General features: G+C 39.9%; 1 protein-coding gene across 1 annotated transcript in view; it reads right to left on the bottom strand.

The window, feature by feature from the left end:
* Grp170 (Grp170 co-chaperone) overlaps positions 1-24,507 on the bottom strand; it is a gene marked incomplete at its 3' end in the record, with an annotated part of 32,004 nt that extends 7,497 nt beyond the window's left edge. Inside the window, exons 1-13 of the mRNA XM_071584890.1 lie at positions 24,356-24,507; positions 24,077-24,218; positions 23,813-23,926; positions 21,511-21,662; positions 17,993-18,204; positions 14,625-14,802; positions 14,226-14,412; positions 13,740-13,889; positions 11,636-11,833; positions 8,346-8,554; positions 5,820-6,112; positions 3,377-3,656; positions 1,105-1,270 (exon numbers count right to left, since the gene is read on the bottom strand). Coding sequence (XP_071440991.1) covers positions 1,105-1,270; positions 3,377-3,656; positions 5,820-6,112; positions 8,346-8,554; positions 11,636-11,833; positions 13,740-13,889; positions 14,226-14,412; positions 14,625-14,802; positions 17,993-18,204; positions 21,511-21,662; positions 23,813-23,926; positions 24,077-24,208 — 2,271 coding nt within the window. The remainder of the gene's footprint in view (positions 1-1,104; positions 1,271-3,376; positions 3,657-5,819; positions 6,113-8,345; positions 8,555-11,635; positions 11,834-13,739; positions 13,890-14,225; positions 14,413-14,624; positions 14,803-17,992; positions 18,205-21,510; positions 21,663-23,812; positions 23,927-24,076; positions 24,219-24,355) is intronic.
* Between the last annotated feature and the right edge of the window lie 2,188 nt (positions 24,508-26,695).

The raw sequence follows: 26,695 nt of genomic DNA, 5'->3' as shown, positions 1-26,695 counted from the left end.
TTTCTTTAATTTGGCCTTTCAAAATTACACTTATGACTGATATTTCGACAAAAATTGGAAACATACTACCCACAACACACTGTTTTATGTTCTTTTATGTTTGATGGAAAATGTTTTGCACTGTGCAATAGCTCAGCCATGGACTCCCCATTGTCCCTTCTCCTGGTGGATATCTATATGGACCATTTTGAAAAAGAGCTATTTTTTCAGAGAATGGAATAACCAGAAATGTATTTTGCTGGCATCAGCATGCAGGCAATGAGTTGTGAACATCGAAGGGTTCCAATAGGTAACTTAAAATATTTTAGGCCTTATAATTTAAAAGAAAAAGATAACATTCACCTCCAAAACAGGAGATAAAACACATTAAACTTCCCTAGTTTAAACATTTTCAACAATAACAACTATCTGGAGATTTCTCGAAAAATTCCAACAGATACCAAGTGACTCACTTCAGCTAGACAAATAGCTAACTGCAGAAGTCTATCCCATCATCTGGTCCCTGAAGTTATCTGCATTAAATTCCTTTATACACAATTGTAGGGCATTCTAATTTCACTAACAAATGTCAAAAAAGAATGTTACAATAAAACTTATAGCAAAAAACAATGATACAATGAGTAGCTCAGCAAAAATTTCCACCCCAAAAAAATTAAGTAAATTAGCAGTCAAAGGTATTTACAAATCCCAACTGGGACAAGAATCTACTGCTAGATGGCATTGACTCCTATATCTGGATAACACAATGAAATATCTCCAAGAAACTACCTAGAGGCAAGATTAAAACAGCCTATTATCGTAAATTAAGCCTCAGAAACCTGCTTTCCCACACAAAATCACATATTTCCAAAGAGGGAAAAGGAGTGGATTTTAATATTTACGTTACGATGAGATGAGGTATATGTGAGCCAAACAGGCCAAAAATTTCAAGATCACGGGGAGCACCAAGACAGTGGAGAAACAAAAAGTCTTGATTCAACTTCCCAAAACATTGTCAGAAAATAGCCACAAAAGTAACTTTATACTTGAAATTTAACAAGCAGAAAATGAACGACAGAGCTTGGAAGCCTAAGTACAGCTAGAAATTTTATGCAGTGCCAATACCTGTGAACACTCCTTCAGAATTGCCTCAATCTCTTCAGCTGTGGATGCAGATGAATACTCCTCCTGGTCCATCCTCATTTGGAGATCAAACACAAAGCTTTCAAGGGCATTCATCGCACCCTCAGTTCGACGCCTTGTATTGTCCTTCTCATTTAATGTTTTGATCCTGGGAAGAAGGAAGAGAATGTACAATGAGATCACCTCAACTCCCCTACATCAAACTGTTGCCCTTTCTTTCACACCTTCAGTCACAAAGGAATTACAGGGTCTGTACAATAAGTATCGTGACTGGTATGCTGTAGCCTCAACGGAGTGGTGGATGGAGATCTAACTGTTCAGCTCAGTAGAGGGGTCCTCCACTTCTCAGGAAATTTAGTTCAGTTGCCTCCGGGCATGCATTGAGAAAGGAGGTGGATTTTTGTGACGTGTGATTGTTTGTGGTGTCGTCACGCCAGCATGGAGCGAACCGTTAAAGCAATGCTACGCTGTTAAGTTTTGTATTAAACTTGGGAAATCCACATCGGAAACCCTTGAACTCATTAAACAGGCTTATGGGGATGATGCCTTAAGCTGCAACAGAGTTTTTGAGTGGTATTAAATGTTTAAGGAAGGCCAGGAGCTCGTTGAAGACGAGCACTGCGTCAGATGCCAGACGACCTCTCAAACCGATGCTCAGGTGGCCAAAGTGAAAAACGTTTTTGACTCTGACAGGCGTTGAATCACCGCCCTTATCAGTGAGGAGACCGGCCTTTCAGTCGGAACCATCCACACTATTGTAACAGAGGATCTAGCAATGAGGAAAGTGTGCGTGAAGCTGGTGCCGAAAGTCTTGAGCGAGGAACAAAAACTGTCACAGGTGGAAATTTTGGACTGCATTCAGGAAAATGAAGATTTTCTCGACAATATTATTACCTCAAAGGATAGCTCAAAAGGAGCTCAAAAGACATAGAGTCAACTCCATCAAGGCATTTAAAGTGGCCATGACAAAGGCTCTCAACAGTATTCCAGAAACAGACTTCCAGCGGGCTTTTGACGAGTGGCATGCACCGAACTAAGTGTATTGATGCAGGAGAAATGTATTTTGAAGATTATTAAGTAATTGTAATGATAACTGCAATAAATTATGATTTTTGGAACCAGTTCCGATACTTATTGTACAGACCCTGTAAATTCCCTTGACATATCATTCCATATGAAATGAGATTTACAACTAACATGACAGCATACGAGGGTTGTCTGAACAGTTCGATCTCAACAATAAAATGGCAAAACTTTTCAACAAAATATGGGGAATGTGTTTGCCCGTACATTGAAAGGAGCTTGAAAAAATTTCAGCCATTTTGAATACCCATTTGTTGTTTGCTAATTGTTTGAGCTACATGTTGTGAGAGTTTTTATGAAAATGGAAAAATTGAGAATCGAGCTGTCATTAAATATTTGATTTTGATAGGCAATACGCCCAAGCAAATCGAAGATGAGTTGGATGCAGTGTATGGGGCCTCTGCAGCATGATTTACAATCATGAAATTTTGGGCAGCTGAATTTAAACATGGCAGTACCAGCTAGACTGATGATGAGCATTCAGGAGAACCAAAAACTGCAACAACCATCAATAACATCGAAAAAGTTCACCAAATGATACTGGACAACCACTGATGGATGGAAATTAAAATTTTTAATAAAGTCTATTTCAAACATTGATAGTTTGTAGCCCAAATGTTTGGCCCTCTCAATCTTGAAATGACCAGCTGCCATGGTATCATTCTTCAAATTTATATTTTATATTAAGGCCCGTTCAACATTGAGAGAACCAAGAACCACCCTCTCAACTCCACCAGTGGGCACCATCAATCTCCAGCCCCACTTTGACATTTGAAATGTACACGCCTAAAAAAGAATACTCGCGAGACTTTCCATCTGATGCCCAGCACACACAAATACTTAATTTTTTACCAGAAGCTATTATCTGAGGCATCCCCTAAATCTGAAATCAGAACCCTCAGATCAATTAAACCTTTTATCCAATCGGTTCACACTGCACATCAGAATGGATTCAAATATCCATCTTCAACAACTGTCAAATAGCTGCCCTAAGGGATCTTTCTCCAGGAACTTTTTCTCCCATAGCCAAATCACCTGCATTCTTTCCATTTGCAGAGTTCACTGGGGGCAATCTAGTGACCACACCCATGCAGCATTATTGGTTGAGCGTCATCTCAGAGCTGCATGCACACATTAGTGGGGTGGGGTCCAGAAAAAGGGGTGCACTCACTTGGTAATTGACTCCTCAAGCTTCTTGCCCTCCAAGTCGGTGACATCCAGTCGACGCTCTCCCACCTCTAGTGTCTCACGCACCACCACCACCTTGGGTGCCAGGGCCTTCTTCTTGTCCACTGGAGTCTCTGATCCTTTAGTGCCATTGCTGCCACCACTGGTCTTCTCGGGTGCCGACCCCTCTGCCCCAGCCTCCTCCGGCCCTTGGCCCTCGCTACTCCCTCCCTCAGCTGCTGGAAGGGACTCATTCTCTAGCTTCTTGCTCTCCTCACCTGCACCTACCAAAACACACACAATCCCCACAATAACTCTCACCACTTCCATGGCACATGCTACTGCACTGCCAACTATCGAGTGGGCACAATGGAATTGTAACAAATGAGGTACCTTTCACTGGCACAGCAATGAAAACCTTGATGAGAGTGACAGGGGACATCTTCTATTTGTTATAACACTTGTAACAGATTTTTCCAATGAACTTTACGACGAACTGCTGCCAAGGTCATAAGTTTTGTATTGCATGAGGATTTTTTTGCTAATAACGTAAAATGTTTATATTGGTTTTAACACAACTAGTGAACCCCCATAGAATATAATGATTAGATTCTTTGAAACCACAAGTCTTGTGAAATCATGTCACTTGAAATGCAAATTAAATGAAGAATATAGAGTTACTATCTTGAATTGCAAACCCTTTAATTTAATTCAGCACTATATATATTTTATTGTCAAGCAATAATCTACCTACTGAAACAATTTTGTGGTCCAACTTCAGCAGATGTACCCATTAATGTTTCATCTATTTGTAAAATGGATATTGCATTTGAGTTCTTGTCTTCATTCTTCAGTATATTATGGTGCCCAAGAACATTATCAAGTAATAATGGAACCTGAAAACACATGCTTCTCTGTTAAGAGGCATAGAGCAAAATTTGAGGCAGTCTATGAAAAATTATCTGAAATTATCCAAGCCCATCGGTTTAATCTTCAGTAGACAAGTAGGCACGCATTATTTTGACTATTGAACAAAGGCCAGGGATTATCTTCTCTGATGGAATTAATTCATGGCCTCTGCTCAATACATAGTCACTCATTATATGTCTTTCTCAAGAAATTTTTGAAAGGCCTATTAATTATGACATTCAAACTTGCAATTGTGCCGTAATTTCTCGGAGAATAATAACTAGGTTCATATGAATTTCAATGATTTTCCACATTTTCTATCAGATGAGCCTTGAACACATCAAATACGTTCATTATTCTCTGATGTAGTAATCTGGCACTCTTATCTGTTTCTAAAGGTGGAGTTCCTGTAGGCTCAGAGTTTATAGGAAGAGAAACATTGTATCAGAACAAGGGTGATATCACTGTTTGCTCATAGCATACAAGTTCCATAGCAGCACCAGTTGTAGATGAAACACACTACACTGTATACAATTAAGAACTATTTGGGAATTTCTTTAAAATTACTTTCAAGGAAACATTAAAATGAAAATTCTATGGTTTACTACTGGCTCAGCCCAGTGAAATTTTCAAAATTTGTAATAAATGCAACGATTTTCTGTACCTTATGCAGGAAAAAAACACAATAGTAAATATTTTTTCCAGCAATTCAGCTAGCACCCTATAGATCATAGTTATACCCCTATTTCCTCAGCCCATAAGATGCAGGCTGATTTTAGAGCACATTTTTGAATTTAAATAAGTTTAAAGTAAAGTTCCTTATGGGCTGGGAAATATGGTACTTAATCATGTCATTTTTTGAAGAAAATATTTCTTATTTTACCAAGGAGATAATTTTAATCAGTTTAAGAGAGGTTCAATAGTACATTCTCAATTAATTACATATTTATGCTTCATAATTTAAGCATTAAAATATCAAAGTAACCCTTAAAGTTTTTATGAAGTGCTTGGGAAGAATGGGGAAATTCAATCAGCTGTCTGTCCGCCTGGGAATAAAGGAAGTCACAGTAGGACATTTATCAATGGTGCAACCACAAGTTCTCTTTCAACAAGTTGGCTATCCTGGATAATAATGTATTCATGCAGATATGACAGAGATGGAAATAATGAAGGGAATAGTGATGCATTGTGAAGACGTACAAGTAAGCAACTCTAGCAATCAAGCAACTCTACCAAAAAAGGGTCTGCCACTTTCCTCTCTAGTATCAGCACTCTTTCTCAACACTCAGTTCTCCTATATATTGTCTTCCCTGCTCAACATTGGTAGCATGTAGCCATGCACTGCTCCCGCCTGGAGCACCTTTGAGCACCTGGATTTCCAAGACAATATTACGGGGGAATGCTCAACTAATTTGCACTTAAGGATCAGTCCCACCACCATGCTATCAATATTTCAAAGCCAGTGCCATCAAGATAGAACCTAATTCCTATGCCCCAATGTGACCTATAGTGTCAGAGTAGAGGGGTGTGCCACCAACCTGAGAAGAGCTTGCTTATTGTGCTGCCCAGCTTGGAGAGTGGTGACTGATCATCACTACCCTGCCCCTTGCGCCTCTGCTCCTCCTCTTCAAGTGCCACCTGCTGCTCCTCTGCAGACAGAGTCCTCTCTGCCAGCAGCTCTGTGTGCACCAATGACAGGATACCAGAGTCATCCATCGAGAAGTGTGCCTTCACACCTTTTGACTCCGAGCCAGGTGCGCTCAGGGCCTTCTTCAGCGCTGCACCCACACCCGAAATTCGTACTTCCGTCAGGTTTGTCCACCCTTCTGCCCTGTGGTGAAGGTAAGGGATCTAGTAACTCCCAACAACCTAGCACTAATCAGAATCATGAGAAAGGGTATGCATTTTCTGCACTGCAGTAAGGAAGGGTATGGAGAATTACAAACATGATGTTTCCTACAGCATGTAAAATAAAAAAAGATCATGAAGTGCACTCCAATGCTACTATCTTTTGTATAAAGCTCTGCATAGGATTTCTAATGTGCAGTGTTTATACCCTACAGACTGCCCTCAAATGTGCAGGAACTGGAAATGCCAAAACCATTGTAGGGTGGACTTATTTTCAATCAGTGGTACACCCAGCATTGAGGAATGATTCACTAGTAGTACTAAATCAAATTCCAAATATCTGGGGGAAAAAGTCGAGAAAAAACTGCACATTCATAAGAAAATTTCGGAAAACATCTGAGATAGGAATCAAGAAAATGAGTGATTGTTGATTCTAGTCTTCTGGAGCAAAGGAGCATCACTGGATATTATTTTGGCATCAAAGACCCTTTACAAGAGTACAAATGGGTAGTTTCAGCCGGAGGGCTTCCTGTAATGGATGCAAGGATATTTGCTCACTCCAGGGTGACATTAAAATAACTTTAAAGTACATTAATGAGAATGAGGGCAGCATCAAAGTGGTTTGACTTCAAGGTGGACTACACCTCTGATGTCTAAACTACATTTAAATTTAGGAGATCAGAAAAATTAGCAGGTAATTTATTTTCAATCTTGGTATTTTGTGAAGTTTATCATAAAAACTACAATTAAATTATAAACAATACAGCATATTCAGAGAATCTCTATAAAACAAGCAATGCAAAAGGTACACTTCACTGCCTGGTAATTAACATGCAAAGTCAATCAGTAAAGCTTGTGAGCATTTTAAGATGTAGGTATTAGTATATCAACCAGAAAGCTAGTAATAATAATTTTTTGTACATTTATGTGACACTAGTTTCATACCACAAAAACAGGGTCAGAGATGGCATGGATTACATCTTGGGATGGTTGAGAATGTAATCCATCAATGCAAAAACTTTGAAAGGTTTAATTTCTTTCCTTTTTGAACATTAACTATTAACTTATAAATAATAATTTGAAAATTTATTAATGGACAAGACACATCATCGACTCATAGTTGCAGTCACATTTCCAGTCCAAAATCACTTACCGTACCGTAAAAAATGTACCGTTAATAAAAGTAGGCATGGAAAATTTTTATGAAAATGCAAACAAACTGCAGAACTAATGAGCTCACAAAAGAATATTAAACAAAACATATCAAATGCTCAAACCATTGTTTGCGCTTTATATTTTCATCACAACTGCTAACAGGCAGAAAACTGAAGAACTAATTTAATGTTATCGGCTGGCTGATATTGAACAAAAATTACTGACACCTACTTCAAAATTAACTATTTTATCTGACTTGCTGACAGTTCTTTTAAGTAGAAATGTATGGCAGACCTTTATTTTGTTTGAAAGGCACAATATTTCTCCATGTCCTCCAGATTTTGGCAACACTATATCTAATGTTTTGTGAGGAAAATAGAACACTGGCATTTAATCTCCTTAATATGCAAAATACTAACGTCATTTATTTAAATATCCTCTTTGGATACGGGTCAAACCACGGCAATGAAATCACAATTTCATCTGACTCAAGGGAGAACCATCAGAATATTTAGTCTATTAAGAGGTCCATTTTGTTGATGATATAGCTGATATTAAATACCTATTACAGCTGCTGATCTCGGCTGGTAAAATTCATTGAAAAGACATCCAGATTTATTATTGGAATCTGATTAAGGATAAAGATGGTGCTGACAGGCTGAAATATTGCCCTGTAGCAGGCAGACAAGCCACCAAACATATGCATTCGCCCATAAATTACAAACGGCACCCAGAGAGAGACAAAAATTTGTGCCATTAGCCATAATATGTAACTTTACGATTCCCATGTTTATGTAGATTCTGATTGCTTATATATCACATTTAATATAGAAACACCAATCTGGGTGCCATGCATAAGCCTCACTATTACTCAAACTTTTTTGCATATAACTCATAGGGTAATAAACTGTACCCTGGACAGAACTCTTAATATCAGGATTCTCATTATATTCTGCACTTACAACATCAGTGTTCTACTGTAGTCTTAACTTGGGAAAGGAGAAGCATAAGAGCACTAAACAAGCCCACGTCCAGGAGGCGTATAAAGGGGAGGGACTCACTCATGGTCGGCCGTGTCTCCAGTGGGCAGGTGGTCTGTCTCCGGGACTGCCTCACTCACACGGAAGACAAAATCATCCGTGTGCTTGTTGAAGGTGAGGATCTTTTTCTGTGGATATGGATTCATTGATCCAAACAATGTCCTTCGCACCATTTTGATGCCCTTACGCTCGGCGCCCTCCTCTCCCTCCACTTCACGCTCAAACACCACCTGGAAATGTCCAAAATCCATAATAAAGCACCCACTCATCAAATGTATCATTCACATATCCTATGGACTTGCACCTGAACTCAAATTTTACTCTAGTATCGAAGGATGTTGATAAATACAGTTTGCTCATCAATGCAGATAACACATTATTGATAAGGTGCTAGAAGGAGAGGGAATTACACCAACTTCTACTTGATATTAAGAATTTTGTAGAAGCATTGCTCTTGGCCAATCTTTTCTCCCCTTTTTTTCAACGGGTAAATATGTTATTCATAAAAAGAGTAACAACCAAATTACATTTTTGCATAAGCAGTTGAAGAGCAAGTGAGGGGGATTAGGGTAACACATTATCATTTGCACTCACAATACAACAAGGTATGACTGAAACAACTTATCAAAATGATGGAAACAATATGTTAAAATACATGAGCCCAAGTTGGAAAGGGAGAGGGTTCATGCATTTATAACATCAATATCTCTGGACTGTGATAAGAAAATGTACTGTCAGTGAACAATTGGTGTGGTAAGCATCTTGTAAATACTCTCAACACGGCAAGGAAGAGCAACATTTTCAAGATCTTTTGTGAGTACAAAGCTATAATGCTAGATAAGGAGATATTCTTCCTCCAGGATAAAAGTACATAAAATGTTTTCCATTTTAGGGATTACTATATCAATCATAGAAAAAGACCCAATGGAGATGGTGCATGTGGCTTCAAGTAAAAGTGTAACACGTGCACCATTAGGGCAGGACACACTGGAGCAATTGGAAATCAAAACAGCAAGTCCTTGAATAAGGCCCATCCCCAAAACATGATGCAGTTTAACTTAACCCCGTTAAAGTACCTAGTTTCAATTTTCCCAGGGCAACCTCATCCCTGACCACCACTTCCCTCTCCCTCATATTGCATCCATCCCAAAAAGAGGAGAGAGAGTGAAGACATTGGACGACCCTTTAAGGGTTATGCAGCACCAGATGGCACACCAGGCACAGAGCCAAGAGAGAAAACAACAAACAAGTTGATTTCACAATCATTATGTCAACCATGAAACCAATATACTCCTTACATTCCCCTTCCCCCCACCACCCAATCTACTGCCCAACCCATAGCAAAAATACAGGTAGAGCGAAACACCAGAGCTCTGATAAAGAAATCCCTCATTCCGATGAAAGAATAACGTGGACTATTTTCTTCGGCCCCAAAACCACCAAGATTATACGGACTGCCGAAAATACATAAGGAGGGGATACCACTCTGACCTATTGTCAGCCAGATCGATGCCCCAACATACGGACTGGCGAAATACCAGGCCCAATCTCTACAGTTCTACGTAGGAAAAACATTGTCATTCGTGAAAAACTCCTGACATTTCATCGCCATCCTGAAAAAGATCACAATTGACAGCGATGAATTATTGGTGAGCTTCGATGTTGTCTCAATTTTCACCAACATCCCGACAAAGGATTCATTGGAGATCATCAGACGCCTTACCTCAAACGGCATCCCGGAAGGCTTCCCCACACTGGTGGAGCATTGCCTCAAGAATGCTTATTTTTTTTGGAACGGAGAATTCTACGAGCAGGCAGAGGGAGCAGCCATGGGTTCGTCGCTGTCTCCGGTAGTAGCTAACCTGTTCATGGAGTATTTTGAAGAGAAGGCTCTTAACCAGTACGATAAAAAACCTAGAAGGTGGTTAAGATATGTGGATGATACTTTCGTCATGTGGCAGCACGGCACAGCAGAACTTCAGAAATTGCTTGAGTTCCTCAACTCACAACATCACTCCATCAAATTTACGATGGAAGTAGAAAAGGACAACCAACTACCTTTCCTGGACATGTTAGTCACGAGGAGTAATGGGAAGCTGGGACATGCTGTCTACAGGAAGAAGACGCAAACTGACCAATATCTTAACGCAGCCTCTCACCACCACCCGCTCCAGAAGACTTCTTTGGTGGACACACTAGTTCACCGAGCCTATGAAATTTCTGACGCCGATTCTTTGCCAACAGAAAAGAAACATCTCCTGAAAGCATTGCAGCAAAATGGCTATCGGAATGATATGGTCCTTAAAAGGACCGCCAGGGAAGAAAGGCAAAGACGGGATTGGGACAAGTCCATCAAGCAGACGGAACCGGACCCAAACACATACGCTACTATTTCCTACGTATCCGGAACATCCGAGAAGATAGCCAGAGTCCTAAATAAACATGACGTGGTGACAAGATTTAACTGCACCAAGAAAATAGTGGACGCTCTCCCTGGACCGAAGGACCAAATTCCGAAAGACCTATATGAAGGGGTCTACCAAGTACCCTGTTAACGTGGGAAAGCCTACATCGGGGAAACATGTCGCTCAATGAAAGTTCGGATGAAGGAACACCTCCGGGCAACAACAAATAAGCAGTTTCACCAGTCAGCCATTTCAGAACTCCAATGGAGTGAACCCGGTCACGAGATCTTATTCCAAAAAGCAAACATAATAGCCAAGGAGAGTAGATACTACCCACGATTAATTAGAGAAGCATTGAGATCGCAAAAAAACCCGGAGAACATTAACTGAGATGAAGGCTACCATCTCCACAACACGTGGAAGAGAGTTCTCCGGGAACGGAACAATCAGCGAGCAGCCACTACACGGGACCACCTATATAAGGGTGGCAAAATTCTGAGTCCCTAATCTTCGACCTGAAGACGCCAAAGGCAACTTCGGCGAAACTGTTGTCTGAATCAAACAATGATGCGGTGAAACCCGACAATGCAGAATACTTCAAACCACAGCCGCGAAAACCTACGCAGCCAAGAGAAGTAGAGGTAATACAACAAGCTCCCTAGCCTACTATTTCTCTAAATTCCAAAATCATTAAATGCTCATCAAAAACACAATTGACAAGGATATATATTTATATTGCAATATTAATACGTGAATTTTAAGTACAACTGTGCAACTCATTAAACATACTTTATAACATTAAATCAATGCAGTAACAAATTTTGTAATTTTTTTCAATTGGTCATCACATTTAAAGGGAGTGATTACTCCCTTTGATCACCCTTTGAGTCCACCCATGCAAATCACCTGGATTGGGAAGAGGACAGCATCCTTGGTGATGAACTTCTTCACCTTGAAGCCAGCGCTGAGGTCAGCTGCTCGGTAGACAGCGCCCATGGCCGCTGCCTCATCTGTGTTCAGCGACTTGCCCAAATCCATGCCCACGGCCTTGGAGAGCACCTCCTGTACACGAGGCACCCTCGTCCCCGCACCCACCAAGATCACCTGAGGGAGTGGAGGGGCAGCACAGAGGAATTAATTAGCTACCATGCAAATGGACCACCATTTCCTGTCACCATTCACACTAGCACAAGGGGCCAAGGATGGATGACCATTCGGAGGTTCACCCCGCTGAAGAGGGCCAACATTATTGTCAGCACCACAGAATGAGGATTGACTACATATTTTATTTACCGCTGCATTGTATTCTCACTATAAATGCTTTAGGTCACTCGACCTCTTGGATCCAACGATTCAAGAGGCCGAATGCAAAGATTGCATTTTCTTTGAAATGATTGGGATTTTGCTTCAAACACCAAAGGTTTCAATGGTGCACTCACTTAGATGATAATTGAAAATTATGACAATTATCATGGGTTAAAAGTGAACCTTGAACAAGTAAATAAGCTTGTTGGTTTACAAATAAAGCAACTGTACCTAGGATATTACTCATTATAATGATATGCTTATATTATATGCCATAATTGTTATATCAGGATTCCACCAAGCATGAACAGCACCCTTCTACAGGTCATCCAAAAGAGATATTTGTAATTTGAGGCTTCTTTTTTGAACTGTCCCCCCGTGACAACATTGATCGATGATGAACTTCTAACACAGAAACTCAAATTGTGACAATTCACCTCAAAATAGAAAAAACTGCCCAATTCTCATACCATATTTGCCATTTTAATAATTTACATTTAATTTCTGGATGCTAACACCATCTTTCAAGTTTACCAACTCAAAAAAGTTTTCACCTCTCTCACACTCCCTATTTCCTTCCCCCAAATCCACCTCAACGGATGTTTTAAGGACATAATTCATAGTTAAATCAAAAAATAAGAACAAACATTGGAAATTACACAAACTTGCCGGAACTTGCTTTGACTGCCTGAGAAACACCACACAACAAAGGGACTTTCCCCATGTAATAATTGAGTTTTCAATAATTCAAAAATTCCAGGTAAGGTAATCAGCAGCTGCTGATTACCTTAGCCGACTTTTTATGGATTCCCTACTAGAGGCACTCTAATTACCTCCGCCATTAAATTCTTCGCTAAAACCATTCACATTACTGCTCTAAATAGTCTTTTTTAAGAGTATATCTATGAAATGAAGTCTAAAGAGTTATTTACATTAGTTGATGAACATGAGTAACTGTTTTAGATAGTAAATTTTTTTTAAATCCAGTATTTGGTAATGGAAATAGCAGTTAAACTGAAAATGAAATTGCTTAAACATGGGGTTTTACATATATTGTAAAAATAGGATGTACTGTAGGTGGTAAAAAGATTGTAAATTGCTGAAAAACATAAACTCCTATAGCATTAACATTGCACCGGGTTTGACTGTAGGCATATCATTACAATGAGGACAATATTACAATCGCCATTGATAATGATGAGAACTGAATAAGAGTTAGAAAGGCATTATAAACCTTTAAAATGCAACAATTTGAAAGGGTAAAAATTATTCACCTTCACCAGGATGCCAGTCAAGGCAAATGATTTTTACACTTTGAAATTGTTGCATTTTAAAGCATGCTAGTGGATGACTCTATTTAAATTTCTGTCATGGCATCTCCCACAGTTCTTTGAATTATATTCTCCCTTTGAATTGAAATTCCACCGTTTGTCTACAGCAAGTCAGGAGCCACGAAATGATATTAGGTGAAGCTAAAATCAATGAGGCAACAAGAGAATCTTTTTTGCCACATTGACAGGTAAAGACTTATGCAGAAGTAAAACTGCAACATATGAATCCACATAAGCTTCTGCAACAAAAAAATATTCAAAACAATCATGATTTTGACACCATCAGAGAATATACTTCTCTTTCCAGGCCCAACACTCAATACCCAGTCTTCCCCAGCTTATAATAACCCTGGATTGGGATTAATAATGCAAACCTGGTTAATGACATCCATAGTTAGCCCAGATGACTCCAGTGCCCTATCCACAGGGCCTTTGACACGATCAAAGAGGTCAGCACAGAGTTCCTGGAACTGGTCACGCGTCACCTGCAGCTTGAAGTCCACATCGTCCAGGAGGCCCTCAACCTGAAATGGCCAAAGAGAGCACATATAGACAAACCAAGCAAAAGCACAACCGCTGCACCATTATCCTCGTCGAACATGCATAGACATGCAAGGCAAAGTAAAAATTACTCTGGAACCAAATCAGTGCAAATATATTACTCCAAGTAAAATAAAAGCTAAGAAGGGGTGTATGCCAATTTAAGTTATTTTTTCATGCTCCATTTTTATGGCTAAGAACTTAATCACTTGGTTCCTTTTGAAAAACTGTTAAATAAGTTCTTTTTCCATATAATGACCTATTATATTTAGCAGAATGGCTAAAAAGTAGAAGGAAGGCCAGTAGGCAGCTGTGCCAACCTGAGCATAATGATCCTGATTAGCACTGAGCACGTTCTTGAGGCGGCCAGCCTCCTTGAACAGCTTGGCAAGTGCTCTTGGACTAGTGAACACATCCGTCTTGGTCTTCCCCATTGAGTTGAATTTGTGTGCCAGGAAGTCTCTCAGTCGAAGCTGCATCTCGAGCCCACCCAGAGTGCGGTCATACCTGCAATGGAGGACCAAAACACACCAGAGCATGAGAATTTACAGAAGGGGCTTGTCTTGGAAAAAAATCTTGCAGGCGTTACATTGTGTAATAGAAGAGGAATCATTTTCTGCATATTGTTGGAAACATCCATGGCTTTCATTCTCCGATATATCAGATGACTGAGCACAGGCATACTTGTATCACTACCTTAACCATCTTCCTGTACATACCCCAGGCCAATGATGGACACTTGAGGGTTGGTCTCGAGGAAACCCCTTTCCTTGGTCTTCACCAACTGGTAGCTGGCAATGGTCGCCGTGGTGCTTGATGCTCCCATGTCGTAGAACATTATGTACTGCCCAGTCTCATTGAAGTCCTTTCGGCGGAATATCCCATAGTTGAGGGCAACTGCCACAACACACAAAAACATTCACAACATAAATAATGCTAATTATCCTCACCAGAGCATGAGAATTTACAGAAGGGGCTTGTCTTGGAAAAAAATCTTGCAGGCGTTACTTTGTGTAATAGAAGTACCTGGACAATAGCACCATCATTGCCAGCCCCCCCCTCAGTAGGCAACTTATTGAGAGACAACAGGTGGACACACATCAAATCTATTCCTTGCAGATGAATTCCAATCCCATAAAATTACCTTTAAAAAAAACCATAACCCCAGCTTCAAAATTAATCATCTGTAGATATTGAAAATATAATCACTGTCACATAAAAGACGCTAAACAACCATCACAAAAATTCTTTAAAAGTGAGAATTTTGAAACTAAAGACATACATAAGCACATGGGTGTACACACAGACATAAAGGCTGCTTTAATCACTTTCAATTCACAACAGTTAAGGGTCACCAGAAGAAAACCAAACATAATGAAGAGGTGCTACCAGCCTACATGTATGAGGTCCGTTCAAAAAGTATGGCGAATTTGGAATTTTCACGGGTTATGTATATTTGATTTTTGATTTTTTTGTGGTGTAATGTTGGTACTTTTGTCTCTCACTCATGCCAAAAAGTTCGGCCATTTTAAATGTTCAGTTAACTGTTGACAGCTGTTTTGCTTGCACATGTTTTGGCTTGTCTTCGGTTTTTGCCTGTTCCGAAAAATGGATCAAAGAATCTGTATCAAATTTTGCAAGAAAAACAAAATTAAGTGCGCAGATGAATTCCAAATGTTGACTGTGGCATATGGAGAAGCTACCTTGGACCGAAGCAATGATTATTAGAGGTACAAAATGTTCTGCGAGGGCTGAGAAAATGTGAACAATGAAGAGCGTGCCGGACGCCCAAGCACATCAACGACATACGAAAACATTGATGAAGCGAAGAAAATAGTATTGGCCAACCATCGAATCACCGTTAGAGAAGTTGCTGAGGACCTTAACATATCAATTCGCTCGTGCCATTCGATTTTTACCAATGATTTGGGAATGACAAGGGCCGCCGCAAAATTCGTACCAAAATTACTCAATTTCGACCAAAAACAGCAACGCATTAACATTGCTAATGGCTCTGTCCGCGACGACCCAAATTTGCTCCGGAGGGTCATAACTGTTGACGAATCATGGTTTTATGGTTTTGACATGGAAATTAAAGCTCAATCATCCCAATGGAAGCTGCAGCACGAGCCAAGAACAAAAAAAGCATGCCAAGTTCGGTCGAATGAGAAAGTTTAGCTTACAGTTTTCTTCAATTGAAGGGGCGTGGTGCACCATGAGTTCTTGCCACAGGGTAGAACAGTAAATAAGGAATATTACCTGCACATTACGTGTAATTTACGTGAAGCAATCTGCCACAAACTGCCAGATTTGTGTAAGAACGAAAATTGGCTTTTGCATCATGACAATGCCCCTGCTCACACATCCTTACTTGTGTGCAAATGTTTCGCCGAAAACAACACACTAATGATTCCCGCAGCCACCGTATTCGCCAGATCTGGCCCCCAGAGACTTTTTCCTGTTCTCGAAACTGAAGAGGCCCATGAATGGACGACACTACGCAACGATTGACGACATAAAGACTGCATCAAAGGAGGAGCTTAACAAGATCACAAAAAATAATTTTTTTGAGGTGCTTTGAGGATTGGAAAAATGTTGTTACTAGTGTTTTTTATCTGATGGGGATTACTTTGAAGGGGACAAAATAGATATTTATGAATAAATGAATAATTTAAAAAAAAAAACAAAGTCGCAATACATTTTAAACAAACCTCATACATGCATATTTCATTGGACACCTCAAAATTAATTTCAATGTTGCATTTTGCAAAAGCATACAGTTGTGTGCTTTTGCAATATGCAGCATACAGCTGTTTATCATCTTGATCGCCTCTGTCAACAGTATCAATTAAAAGGGGAAAATTTTGCAGTATTTTTAGGATTGAAATCCAAGCAAGAGCCTATGACCATAGCTGAACTTCGTAAGTCTCATGAAAAGCAAACCGCTACAAAAAGTACATCCACCCAGGACCTCTGTACAGGCAGTACGAGAAACTTTAGAATGTGCGTTTGCCAATAATTGGATGCCATTTTTAAAATTTCCATTTTGAAGCAATGTTAGACATCACTCGTAACATCAAGAGGTCACTATGGGCATATTAAGTCGGCCTCAATATCAACGATTCACTTTACATGAAAAACCATGTATCAATAACATAAACCTAGGGCATAATTCAATATGTCATGTTTCTGACTATATTCCCTACATGCTACATTAGGATTTAACTGAATAAATGCAGCTTCTCTGCTTTCTTACAAGAATTATTTTCAATAAGAATGCTAATTTTTAGAAGGTGAGACCATAGATATCAAATTGTATTATTTCTATTGAAATTATGATTCAGTTTTTATGGGATGCATGATAAAGCTTGAAAAAGTTTTTTTATGAACAACCAATTCTTTGATGGACTATAAAGAAAATATGCCACTTTAACAATGAGAAAATTTGATAAGTACATCAAGTAAAATAAGATATTTTTGTTCATCTTAAGACTTCCACAACGTCTATCTGATGACGGCTCCATGCTGCTTCTGGGAATTACCGTCTAGTAGGTTGGCTTGTTGGACAATATTTTTGCCCCCCAGTCCTGGAGGCATCTTCAGGTCGAAGTGACCCTCGTTGAAATTTGGCCGCTATATATAGGAGATGCTGGCTTTGATCAGCTGTTTCTTGGCAGTAAGTTGGAGTCACCCTTACTTTACCACCACCAATCAGGGCGCTCCAGGCCAGCCAGCATCTCCTATACATAGCGACCAAATTGCAATGAAGATCAGTTTGACCTGAAGATGCCTCAAGGAATGGTGGCAAAACTTGTCCACCAAGCAGACCTATGCAACAGTAATTCCTGGAAGCAGCATGGAACCTTCATAAGATTTTGTTGGTTAGCAAAAAATTAGACAAAACTTACAAGGAAAAATTAAATCAGATTAATGATGACATCGACATGGAATAACATCAGCACCTGTGAGTGAACTTAAGAGAGTAGAAGGGGAAAATGATATTGCTATTACTGTTCCAACCCTGTTATCCAGTTGTTACAAACTGTTGGCGATTTGGGCAGAGTCCATCCCCAACAGAGCTACTGACCAGCCATGTGATCATTGATGAGCTGCAGCACCTTGATTCCTGAGAGCTGTGCCGCCACCAGGAGCGAACGGCGTTCTGCCTGCCCCCAGTGCCCTGGCACTGTTATCACCGCCTCCCGAACCACATGTTTATCTCCGGCCGCCGACTGGGCCGTGCCTCGTGCCACCTCCAACAGCATCCCCACCAGCTCCTCCACTGAATACTGCGTACCACTGCCAAAGGACAACCAAAAACATGGCTTGGCATGAACTACCTCATCGAGAGAAGGTCCCACTCAAACTTATGTCCAAGATTACCACCAAGATTCCAAGTCAAACTTCCATCTCCCTCAAAAGAGTAGACCCTCCTCTTAAATTGCCACTGTGTTGGACAGGACCCGTTTTCAAATAAGTAAATGATGGATCAAACCAAATCACTTCCTTCAGTATCATTACAGAACTGCAAATTGAATAAGTCATATTTCTCAACATAATAATTTATTCATGGTTTGAGAAAGGGGCATTATTAACTAATTCAACGAAAGATACATGTGCTTCGTCCTCTACATGTACTGAATTCAGATAATTTGTTCTTTAAGAATCTGTGTAAATGCCACACCAAAACAGTTTGTTCATAACTCTACATACTTCCTTCCACCCTTCCCTTCATTCAAACTGTCTATCCTTTTCTTCTAATACTTCACTTGCTTCATGTCTTCCCCACCCCCCCCCCCCCCCCCAATATCAGGGTCTTCAGCATTTTATCAACAATTAAAAATCCTATTAATCCATCTTTACTCCCTTCTTTGGATTTCACGCATCAACCACTTCTCTTACCCCACCATATCTAGTTTTTCTTCATTTGATTTAGCCATCCATTTCAACTTTACCATCCTCCTTCTCCGGCCATGCCTTAGCCCTCTTCCTGACCCTGCCTGTGCATCTACCATTTTCACTTCAGCAGTCAGGGATGTTAAGGTTGCTGTTAAGTCTCCCATCTTTCCACTCTACTCCTATTTCTTAAATGCTTCCATTAATTCTACCAAATCCACTCTATTGAATGATTTACCAGGATCTACAAAACAAACAAATTTAGCCAGTAAGAATTCTATGCTCCTTTCTATTAGTGATCTCATTCCTGCTATGGCATCACTCGTGCCTCACCTCTTTCTGAACCCAAACTGATCCTCCTCTGAGTAATTACGAGGGTCATCCGGAAAGTAGTACCCGTTCGTGCCGCATGAAGTGCTGACGACGCGAGTAGCCGCTGGACGAGGTCAGATAGCTTCAGTGGCTTGTCTGCCTTCTCTGAGCCAAGTTGCGTGACGCTAGCATTGCCTGTGTTGTTTCTGTGATTGTTTACAATGTTTAAAAAAATTGAGAACGCCGCCAGTTGTGAAGTGAGGGCAGTGATTAAATTCCTCAATGCAAGAAACGTTCGCCCATGTGATATTCATCGCCAATTAAAGGAGGTGTATGGAGACAATGTAATGGACGAGTCGTCTGTTCGGCGGTGGTGTCGCAACTTCAACATGGGGAGGGGGAACACACACGACGATGAGCGTTCGGAGAGACCGTCTGTCATTACAGACCAACTGGTGAGCTCAGTTGACGAATTCGTGAGGAACGATCGGCGCGTCACAATTGATGACATCTGTGAGCATTTTCCCAATGTTTCTCGACCAATTGTTCATGAAATTGTTAAACACCATCTGCATTATGCAAAAATTTGTGCAAGATGGGTCCCTCGCGTATCTCAATGAGCTGGCGGCGAAGGACTATGCAGCAGGAATACAGAAACTTGTCACACGTTATGACAAATGCCTTAATTTGCTTGGAGATTATGTTGAGAAGTAGTTTAAAGTATCCTCTTTCAAATAAAATTTTTTATGTTTGTTAATATTTACTTTTGTGTCTTTATTTCACGAACGGGTACTACTTTCCGGATGACCCTCGTATTTGCCCTCCTCTACATTCTCTTATTGATGATCCTAAATACCACTTTGGCTGCGTGGGAAATAATACTTATAGTCCTATAGCCATCACATACATCTGCCTTTACCTTTTCTGAAATAGGAACCAACAATGATCTGACAAAATATTCCGGCCAAATTCTTCTCTTATGAATACTAATAATCAGCCCATAAAACTCCTGTATACATATTTATTAAAAACCCTCAAGTAATTCCACAGAAATGTTATCTACACCCACAGCCTTATTATATTTCCAATAGTAGCAGCAGTTGATAGGGGAGGCGACCAACAGCTGAGGTCATTTGCACCATTAGGGATGGGCAGAAAAGGATGACGGGTGGAGAGAAACCAGACGTCAGCATTAGCCTACTCTTAATAAAAGGTACCATGGCATCCGCGGCTTTACGCCCCATCTGACGGATGGCATATTCAATCAAAGTATCCTCCACCAAGCACCTCAAGTAGAGATCACGATGCCAGAAAAATATCTGCCACCTCTGGAATTCAAACCCAGGCCGTCTCTGGGTGGGAAGCCAGTACATTAACCACCACAATATCCTGATCCCTTTTTCCATTCCATTAATGTCTTTTTCTATCTATACTCCTTCCCCATTATTCTGAGTTTACATTCTTTCGTTTCCTTCTCATATCTAACTTCTTTATCTCTTCCCTGAAAATCATGGTTTCCACATTCTTTTCATATAAACTGTTCTTGTAGTTATCATATGGTCTAACTGATATCTCTCTCAATTCATAGGCAATTTTCTAAGAAAATATATGTCTACTTTGCTGCTTAAATGGGATATTTTTTATGATTATACCCTGTCTACTGTAGAACTATATTGTTTTCTCCCAGCAGTCATGCTATGTTGATATGCTGTAGTGCCCTACCTCACCTTGACCTGACCCTAGACCCTATTTCTTCCTCCCAGTGTACTTGGTATGAGACCTAAAGTTTGACTAGTTCGTTGGCACACATTTTACCTCGACTAATAATATTCAATCATTCACTAGCTCTATGTTAACAATGCGTCCTCTTACATTTTTGTTCAATACTCTGCCACTCCCAGCTGGCCCTCTTCCCTTCACTATATATTACTCTATAACAATAGCTCCTGCTCTATTTCTATCTCGTCATCCACAGCCCTAAAATGTATACATATATTTCCTCTCCCCATCTCTCGCTTTGAATTTTCTAAATTTTCTGCCTTCAACATGGCCCTAACATTTAAAGTCCCTATTCAAACTGGTTCAGTCTCCTTTTCTGACTTCTTCCCTGCTGCTGCTGGCATTTCCACTTCATGAAGACTACATACAATGACAACAGCAGAAGCCTTCCCTAACCCACTGCCAAGCCCAGCAGGCTGGGTTCCAAATTTGCCAAGACTAATATACATATTTGTGTGCCTTATAAAAGGTGGTACATATAATCTAAGAGGTTTCCTGTCACTGTCCTCACTGATGAAGGCAATTTTATACATCATTTAAATAATAATTTAGCCGAGTCTATTCAATATAGAATCATAGACCAAATCGTGTTACATGATTCATGAGGGCAATGCATACCTGTCATGCTGGAACACCACAGTGCCACGATCAGGATCAGCAACAATTTTGTGGTATGGGAACCTCTTCCTGTAGAGGCGGACAGCAGATGAGTTGACCTTTTGCCCCAGGAGAAGTGGCAGATAGGCATATGCATTCGCTGGGAATCTGACCTGGACAAGGAGCATAAGGTTCTTTCATTGTCTATCCAAATTTGTGTAACACACACCAGCATATAAAACTGTCATCCTGTGGTGGTTTGTTGACAATTCTTTTTACCCTTAGTGATTCTACAACTCTCTAGATAATGTTTATTGAGAACAACCAATGGAAATTTAACATTGAGTGTCTTGGTTACTCTATGACTCAATCAATAATTCAACAAACCATGTGTTGTGCAAGGTTCATTGGCAGTTTAGGAGTAGCCCAATGAAGGCTTACTTAATTCAGGTTCAGCAGGGGCCACAAAGATTAGGGTCAAACAGTTGAAAATCACACCTGAAACCCCACAAAATTTGTAAGTATGACAAGAAGAAATGTAAGAATTTGTATGTATGACAAGCAAGAATGACAAGTAGGATGATTTATGCCACAGTATGGATACATTTTCATTTATTTTGAATGACTATACACAATCCTTGACCTGAGTAATCAATATTTACTTAAGTTCTCAGATATTGCTTTTGGCGTTAATCAATAATTTCTTCTTTAATTGAAGTTATAGATTAAAAAGAAGTTTCAAGTCTGGACAGCTGTTCCATGAGCCAAGAGCCAAATTTAGACTTTTTTAAATTCCTAATCAACTTTTGATTCAACTGAATAGGAGAATGAAATTTTGATTTTCTGTTCCAGAGTGACTGGAGCAAGTTTCAATTCTGGAGGATATCTGTTTGTATGTCCTAAATATATAAGTCCTCACCCTTGGGGGCCACCTTTAATAGAGTTGTTCATTTAGGGCATTGATTTTTCACAACCTTATGGCTATCTGTCAGACAAAATACTGAATGGCAATCTATATAGGGGTTAAAAGGCCATGAGTGCCTGCATAGTATCTTTATAGAGTTAATATCATTAATGAAAACCAGGGGACCTTTTTCTGTTTATTTGTAACTTTCTCTATTGCCAAACATGTTTTTCAGCAATATCAATGATCCTTGGCAACAAGTAAACATGTCCACAGATGCTCACTGTCCGACCACAAAGGTTAAGTGACTCCAATGGTCCCATTTCCTCAATTTCTCTCAAGTAAATGTTTCATGTCTAACATTTCGCTCCTAAAACAATGGCACCTAAAGTGATATCTATGGCAAAATTGATGGTTCACAGGGTGGGGATGAACACACTACTATGAATTTGTAAACACTGGAAATTTCCTCTTGGGGAATAAATACGTCATTTTTGCAACAGAAAAAATCTAACCCAACCCACGATCTTAACATTCAGAGGGCAGGTACCAAAGTGGCACCAACACACATCAAGAGTCATGGTGAATTAATAAATATAAATAGTTTGTGACAGGCATTGGACAAATTATCATTGAAAAAATGATTAAAACGATGTGTACCAGATGGGCACTACAGCATTTTTTTTCCCTTCCTCCTATATGATGCAGTTTACAATGAAAGCGCTGTTTATTATGTTTGCAACAGCTTACTCATAACTAAAGAAGCAGAAAATTATATTTCTATAAGAGCTGCTTCTCAACTTCTCCTTTTGAATGTAAAGGTACTCAAGATAACTAATTTTTAACTTATGTTTTTAAAATATACAATTTCTATCAATTTTTAACAGAATAAAACAAAAGTGATGATTTGAAGAGATTCAAAATAATTATGAAGCAGTAAACTCTTCAATGTATTACAGAAAAATTAATTAGATCAAATATTGCAAAAGCATTACACGCTTTTTTTAGAAGCGCCTATTTTACATTTAGAGTCACTAGTAATTCAAGTTAAGTTATTTTATTGGCATGTATCAACATATAAGTGCTCCAACAGATAGATTAAACTAACCATATGACACAACTACAGGTTAATTAAGTAACAATATCACTATTATTGTGGCAATAAATAGATACACGCATTTATGTAAAAAAATTCTAAATGTATTAGCAAACTGAGTAAACACTGGGAGAACCTGTTCATATAATAATATTGAGTCATTATTATTAAAGCCCAGCGTACAAGCCAGACAGCTGTTCGACGAATATTCCTTCGCACACCATTCAATCTTAATGCCACAATGAATAACTGACGTAAAAATGAATGATAATGGTCATACCATATCACACCGATTCTTCCATAGGCATCTATATAATACAAACCCCGAGGGCTGCAGCATCTTCTCCGAAGGACCGTTCACCGTCTCTGAACGCTACGGCGACAGGGGTTTTCCGTTTAGATTCCTTGTTCAGTGCTATCTCCATAGGCACACCCGGCTGTTCAGTGAAAAATACAAGATAAGTCTGTTAACTGCCAACACACTCCATAATCCAAGTAGATTATTTGACAAGACAGGGAACAATACAATGTAGGCGGGTTTTAAGAGAGGGGTGAGTTTATCTCTAACTAATGACAAGCAAACTTACTGAAACAATAGCTATCTTCATCCATTCGCTTCCTAGGTCTACGCTCATTACGGCGATTCCTTGGCTCATACTCCAAAGTTGGAAACATAAGAACGTGCATATTACACAGTAATTTCTCCAACTAGTACTCATTTCAAACGCCCTATGAGTAAATATAAATGCGCTGCATAAGTAACCAATAAAATTCAAAAGAAGACAGAAGTACTATCATTTAAAATGCATAACCCATGTTAATTATTATTGCACCAACAAATAAAACTACGTATCTTTATGTTTTACCTCTGAATAGAATTGCTTGTAATCGGATTCCAAAGAAGAAAAACAGAGAATGTCCGCAACGTCAGCCAAATGTACTTTTTATTTAGTCTTTAGTAGACTAATACCCAGTATATTCATTCCCGTAAGCAACACGAAGTCATAAGTCGTGTGCCGTCGTGTGGCCGAACGTTATTGGGTAACGTGGACAAGACGCATTCGCATTCCGTGATTTCTACTAGTGCCATCTGTGAGAACAACACGCCAAACAAAGTGATGAGGTGACTATCGAGTCCGCTCTCGTAAGTACGACCCGTCCCACTTAACTGAACTTGGCCCACGACGAGCTAGCCCACGGCTATCCACCGGCCGTTGGAGCTCTGGATTTTTCAGTCATACCAACGTAAATATTTTTGCACGACGTAACTAAGTAAATCCCCTAAACCATTGCAATAATCCGACTACAACGGACACACTAAACCCAGTGAGACTCCCTGTAACCACTTGCAATTGTAAGACCGGGATGAATTATGTAGTAAACGATATAGGGCCCTAGAATGAACTCTACACTGAAGGTAGCCCAAGCGGGAAGTCGTCTTTCATATCAAAAACTATGAGGTCCTAACGAAAACGTTTTCGACAATATCTGCTGAACTACAGAAGTACCTTTCTTGAAAATCACCAAAAACACTCGGCAATCCCTGCTCTATCACGGCATAGGCATAAAAACCACATCCATAGGCTAATGTAGCATCCAGGGCCCAGTGCAGTCCAAAGGGTCGTCATCTCACACGAAAAAACACAAAGTACTTCACAATATCTCCTAAACTAGAACATTTTTTTCTCTAATTTTCACCATACACCCTGAGCTACACATGTACTTCAAGCAGTCTTTCGCTTACCCCATGCTCCTGGCCTAGTTTAGTAACCAGGGCCCAATTACCTCACCTCAGTCGTCATCTCACACGAAAAAACACAAAGTACTTCACAATATCTCCTAAACTAGAACATTTTTTTCTCTAATTTTCACAATACACCCTGAGCTACACATGTACTTCAAGCAGTCTTTCGCTTACCCCATGCTCCTGGCCTAGTTTAGTAACCAGGGCCCTATTACCTCTCCTCAGTCGTCATCTCACACGAGAAAACACAAAGTACTTCACAATATCTCCTAAACTAGAACATTTTTTTCTCTAATTTTCACCATACACCCTGAGCTACACATGTACTTCAAGCAGTCTTTCGCTTACCCCATGCTCCTGGCCTAGTTTAGTAACCAGGGCCCAATTATCTCACCTCGATCGTCATCTCACACGAGAAAACACAAAGTACTTCACAATATCTCCTAAACTAGAACATTTTTTTCTCTAATTTTCACCATACACCCTGAGCTACACATGTACTTCAAGCAGTCTTTCGCTTACCCCCTGCTCCTGGCCTAGTTTAGTAACCAGGGCCCAATTATCTCACCTCAGTCGTCATCTCACACGAAAAAACACAAAGTACTTCACAATATCTCCTAAACTAGAACATTTTTTTCTCTAATTTTCACAATACACCCTAGGCTATACATGTACTTTCAGCAGTCTTTCGCTTACCCCATGCTCCTGGCCTAGTTTAGTAGCCAGGGCCGATTAAAAGTGACTACGACACGACACTGAACTTGGCCCACGGCAAAGGGTTATCTCAGCTGATTTTCTAAGAATTTCAAAATATCTCCTAAACTAGAACATTTTTTTCTCTAATTTTCACAATACACCATACGCTACACATGTACTTTCAGCAGTATTTCGCTTACCCCATGCTCCTGGCCTAGTTTAGTAACCAGGGCCCAATTATCTCACCTCGGTCGTCATCTCACACGAAAAAAACCACAAAGTACTTCAGAATATCTCCTAAACTAGAACATTTTTTTCTCTAATTTTCACAATACACCCTAGGCTATACATGTACTTTCAGCAGTCTTTCGCTTACCCCATGCTCCTGGCCTAGTTTAGTAGCCAGGGCCGATTAAAAGTGACTACGACACGACACTGAACTTGGCCCACGGCAAAGGGTTATCTCAGCTGATTTTCTAAGAATTTCAAAATATCTCCTAAACTAGAACATTTTTTTCTCTAATTTTCACAATACACCATACGCTACACATGTACTTTCAGCAGTATTTCGCTTACCCCATGCTCCTGGCCTAGTTTAGTAACCAGGGCCCAATTACCTCACCTCAGTCGTCATCTCACAAGAGAAAACACAAAGTACTTCACAATATCTCCTAAACTAGAACATTTTTTTCTCTAATTTTCACCATACACCCTGAGCTACACATGTACTTCAAGCAGTCTTTCGCTTACCCCATGCTCCTGGCCT

Source organism: Hetaerina americana, unplaced genomic scaffold, assembly GCF_022747635.1.
Source record: "Hetaerina americana unplaced genomic scaffold, ioHetAmer1.1.p SCAF_2, whole genome shotgun sequence".
NCBI lineage: Eukaryota > Metazoa > Arthropoda > Insecta > Odonata > Calopterygidae > Hetaerina > Hetaerina americana.
Note: the sequence above shows the minus strand (reverse complement) of the source record. Positions and strands in the feature narration are given on the sequence as shown.